This window comes from Diabrotica undecimpunctata, chromosome 2, assembly GCF_040954645.1.
Source record: "Diabrotica undecimpunctata isolate CICGRU chromosome 2, icDiaUnde3, whole genome shotgun sequence".
In the NCBI taxonomy this organism is placed as follows: domain Eukaryota; kingdom Metazoa; phylum Arthropoda; class Insecta; order Coleoptera; family Chrysomelidae; genus Diabrotica; species Diabrotica undecimpunctata.
In genome coordinates, this window is record NC_092804.1 from 95,624,326 (window position 1) to 95,629,397 (window position 5,072).

The 5,072-nt window shown below is 30.9% G+C and overlaps 1 protein-coding gene across 1 annotated transcript; it reads left to right on the forward strand.

The window, feature by feature from the left end:
* The first annotated feature begins 3,183 nt into the window (after positions 1 to 3,183).
* On the forward strand, positions 3,184 to 3,768 carry LOC140433806 (uncharacterized). The gene has a single exon (XM_072521782.1). It carries the CDS (start codon positions 3,184 to 3,186, stop codon positions 3,766 to 3,768), a length of 585 nt encoding a protein of 194 aa, XP_072377883.1.
* The last annotated feature ends 1,304 nt before the right edge of the window (positions 3,769 to 5,072 follow it).

Here is a 5,072-nt window from a genome sequence, read left to right on the forward strand (position 1 = left end):
TTTATTGTGTTCAATATGTCTATATATATGTATATATATATATATATATATATATATATATATATATATATATATATATGTATATATATATATATATATATATATATATATATATATATATATATATGTGTGTATATATGTCGTATTTCTTTTCGACATAAATTTTATTTTTATCTTATCTTATTCTACTTCGGTATTATTCTCTCTCTAGTTTGTATTGATCGAGATCTTGAGTTTATGCTACCCCGACCAAGAACCTATATTGATTTTAAGGGTGTTTGCAAAACTTAATCTCATTTTATTTTTAGAATGCCTTGGTAGAATGTGATATTTTTATGCTTATGTTAGTATATATTACAATAAATTGTACATACCTTTAGTTGTCTTCAAGTGGATACAAAATTCAATTTATCTTATTTTACGGATTTATAAATCCAAGTAATTTTTTTTTGGTATCTATACCAAAGATATCAAGATTCCTCTGTCTAGTTACCAATGATAGTTCATTATAGTATCTGTTCATTTTGCCTAAGTTTTACTCTTAGTGTGAAGACCTTCAAATTTCGACTCTCTATTCGAAACCCCCCAAAATAATGTTTGAAAAGATTATTGCTGTCTAACATCCTATATTCTGAATGGCCAGACACTGAGGAAGGCTAGGGATGAAGTAAGCGGATTCCCGCTAGTTGACTCGTCGGAATGATAAGCCATTCATAATTGTATTTCAGTAATAAATCTAGAATAACAGCCTACCGCGTCAGGAAACTTTTTTTAGTTCTCCAATACTTGTTTAGTTATGTAATCTAGAATTATTTAGACCCTACCCGAAGTTAACCCTACCCGAAGTTGACCTACCGATGTTGTCCCTATTATAGGCGGATGATACACGTTAGTTATCACAAATTCTAGTTGTCATACTAATAACTAAACATCAGCCTTTTTTTGTTTCTAAATATAGATGTGTCTTACAGAAATTCTGATGTCTACCTCTCCCAGTAAACTTATTAAGGCTTGTCTTTGTAGAACTTTAATGTACCCAATTTTGAACTATTAGTAACTCTTTCCTTTTATTTGTGTATTTCTAAATGTGTCTATAATGACGCGCTGCGTTATTACCTTATGTTATTCGTGGATTAAGTCATAGATGAAAGACTCTATGCTTCCGAACAAACGATGACACATTTGTATTTTGTATCTTATGGCGTTAATGATACGATTGTATTATTATTCTTATGTTATTCGTGGATTAAGTCATAGATGAAAGACTCTACGCTTCCGACCAAACGATAACATTATTTTTTTTGTGTTTTATTGTGTTAGGTCTCATAACGACTACGCAGTAAATTATCTGTTTTGTATCTTGGTGACAACACTAGTATGTTTTGCTTTATATTACTTATAAAATTTCAAATAATAATATCTTAATTATATTGTTTCGATTGAATGCGAGCATTTGGTCTCAAATAATGATTTGTAGATATGTTTTGTTTTATTCCGCTTTGTTCATGATATTGGTTATAGGTGAAATACCCTATGCATTTTGAGAGTGAGAATGCAATTTTTTTTTGTTTACATTTTTATAGTTGAGTCATTTCTATGCGTTCTGTTTCGCTTTGTTCTGAAATCTTTGAGTTGTTCCCACGTGAGTTGTGAAAGAAGGATTCTGTGAGTCCAGATTGTAGCTATATTTGTCCATTCTGTTTGTCTTACCTCTCCGTATATCTATTCCCACTTTTGAAAAGGTTAGTATGGTGTGCCACCATGCCTAGTCCGATTCCACGCTGGTACCCAGTTGAAATCGTGGGGAGGGCTGTGTAACCGTTTCAAAAGATTTAAAAGAAACTCATTATATATTTCGATTATATTTTTTTTAATTAAACTTCTAACCCCATCTATCTGTCAAGTACCTACTTGTAGCCGACTCAAGGATTCTTCTGTAATTCCCAAATATATCCGGTAGATGAGCATATTTTTCAACTTGTCACTCACGCCCAATTTCCAGATTCAGGCGCCATGATAGCGCTTCGCTCTTTTCTGTTAAGACCGCCCAACCGTTAAGACGTGTTTCCAAAGTGGGTCTCAATTCAGAGGTGAGCTAATAGATCCTTTTCTTGTCCATATTTCAGATAGATATTTATTTTTTTAGACCCTTATTGGAGAGGCTATAATGCTGATATTATATTTCTAATACTCGTCGCAAGATAGTATTGCTATGGAGTTATTCCAGATCATGGCCCAGTAGCAGTATCTTTTTATGGAATCCCTAACCCCTCTTATCTAGGATGGTGGTGATTTGATATAGTACGTAGCTGAATCAATGGTTTATTTGGTGACTGATTAAATAAGAAGAGAAACAGAGCAGATTAAGGTTGTACCAATTTTTATTATACCTACTTTCAGGACAACAGAAATGATTATGAACTCAAAAAAAATGAAAATATAGTGAAGTGTTCTAATTTAATTTAAAGGCTTATTTTCTTCATTGTTCCTAGTTTATAAATAACTATATTATTTTCAATGTAAACAAATTTCGAAATTTGGGGTTAATATATATATGCATTCATTTTCTTTATAACCAATTCTTAATTTAATACGATACAAAGATTTTTTGTTTATGATAATGTTAACATAAAATAATATTTTGGAATCCCTTTGGGATGACGTAACTTTTAATGTTTTCTTTTTGTTCATTACTAAGAAATAATAAAGAATAGTTTTCTTGTAAACTTTCAATAAATCGTAATTTTTTTTTTGCTCTTCCCCTTCGAGGATAAACCAGGGGTGGCGTCCAATAATAAATTATAATTTCATATTATCTAATTGTGCTTGAATTTAAAATACGATATAGTTTCTATAACCCCGCCCTATTCTCTTCGACAACGAGCGATTCTGGCCTTGTAATATTATTTTAGCACGGCAAGCGTTACAATATAATTTATTAATTCTCTTAACTGACTAAAATGGGTTTTTTTTTCTGTTCCAGGACTTTAGTTCCAAAACTAATAAAGTATATTTTTTACAGAAAGCATATTTTCATTACATGTAAAGAAATTTGTTTTTATTAGATAGAATTATTTGTGTTGTAGGTACATATTTTTACATGCAGGCTCAGAGCATGGGTTTATAAACGGAGCAAGTTTAATTTTTAAATCGGGCTCCAAAACGGGAGACTATCATGGAGAAATGGATGCTGATATTTTCGAGGGTTGGTTGGAGAAAGATCTTCTACCAAGATTGGAGGAACCATCAATGATCATCTTTGATAATGCTAGTTATCACAGTCGGCAAGTAAATAAATGGCCAACCCAATCTTGGAAAAAAGAAGAATTGGAAGGATGGCTTAGAAGTAAAGGCATTCTATTTCCACTGCATACTTCTAAGACAAATTTATTAAATATTATTAAAGCTCTTCCCAGATCTCCAAAACATTATGCTGTAGATGAGATAATTAACAAAGCTGGTCATGAAGTACTTCGTTTGCCTCCCTATCACTGTCACTTTAATGCTATTGAAATGGTGTGGAGTCAATCGAAACGGTTTTATGATCAGCACATATTGGGGAATAAAAATGTTTTAGAAGTTTGGGCAACAGCTATCAATAATGTAACTAGGGAGCAGTGGAAAAATTATGTTCGCCATACCCATAAAATAATTATAGAGAGTTACGAAAAAGAAAAGGTTGTTTTATCAACCAAAGTGCAGCCTTTGGTAATAGATATAGACGAGGAAACATCATCTGACGAAGATAAGGAAAATTTTGGGGATTAGTTTCATATGCTCTTCGAATGAAATCATTGACTTTGTTTTATTTTTGAACATTCATGTTTTGACTAGAGGTTTTATTTTTCTTTATTTTTAAAATTATTGCAAAAATATGATTAAACCGGTGATAAATTATTTAACCTTACAACTAACAATATATAATAAAGCAAACAAACATAACTAATCCTTTTCATTAGATTGTTTCAAACTTTTTTTCTGACTTTCCTCTTAAGTCTAACGTCCAAATTCTAAATACCATTAATATTTATAACTTTGATATATTTATAAATGTATATAGGCATGTAAATCCATATTAATTAGTATTATGGATTCGACTAAATCTCAGGTTACTAGAGCGAACATTTAAGTAAATTATTTTAAGCAGTTCAGGACAATGTCTAACCACTTAAAAGTTTATCTAAAATACCAGACCTGCATAAACTCACCTTTGCTTAAAACTTTTTATATGCGTTGATTCTAAATCACTATCGTCTGTATGTATCGTATTTAATTACATCAAAATATTTAAGAGCATTACTGTCAATAGTGTACTCTGAACTCACATTTTTATTTCATTTATAAAAAGTTATGTGGTTACATTTAGCTACATTCAGAAACAAGTTGTTTCACTCAATAGAATTCACAACACATTAAGAAAAAAAATACACTAAATAAATTTTAAACATTTGCTAAGAAAAAAAGTCAAAATTTTTACATATATATCTTTTTAACGAACATGTTAAAAAGTAGTGATGAACAATAGCCACTGTGTGGTACACTAACATGAAAGCTATTATTTTACTAACTTTTAAATTCAGTACATATCATACTCCATTATACTAGGCTAAACATATTGCTTACAATCTTGTATAATTGGTCAGTTGACTTAATTTTCGGTCAAATAAACGTCAAAGTGTAAATACGAACTTAAAAGTTCTCTGCATTTTAAAGTTTAATTTGATAGTTTTACGTATAAACTCAAGTTAAATTACACATTTTAAAGTTCTCTGCGAAATTTTATGATTTAGAAAGTGCTAAACACAGTTACATTCTATTACTATAGTTTAATACATATACATTAGTACTAGTTTGGTCGTCGAAGCGATCGTCGAAGGCTCCATTTATGGAGTCTTCTAACGGGGGCGAGCCCCCCGATAAAATGCCAAGGGATCAGGATGCGATGGATGATTGCAGTTATGGTTCCCATGGATTTTCATCCCATCAGCTAGAAAACTCGATAAGTAGTCTTAATAATATTAATCATTTAAAAACCGATAAACAAATTAACTCATTAACTTCTAATGAGCCAG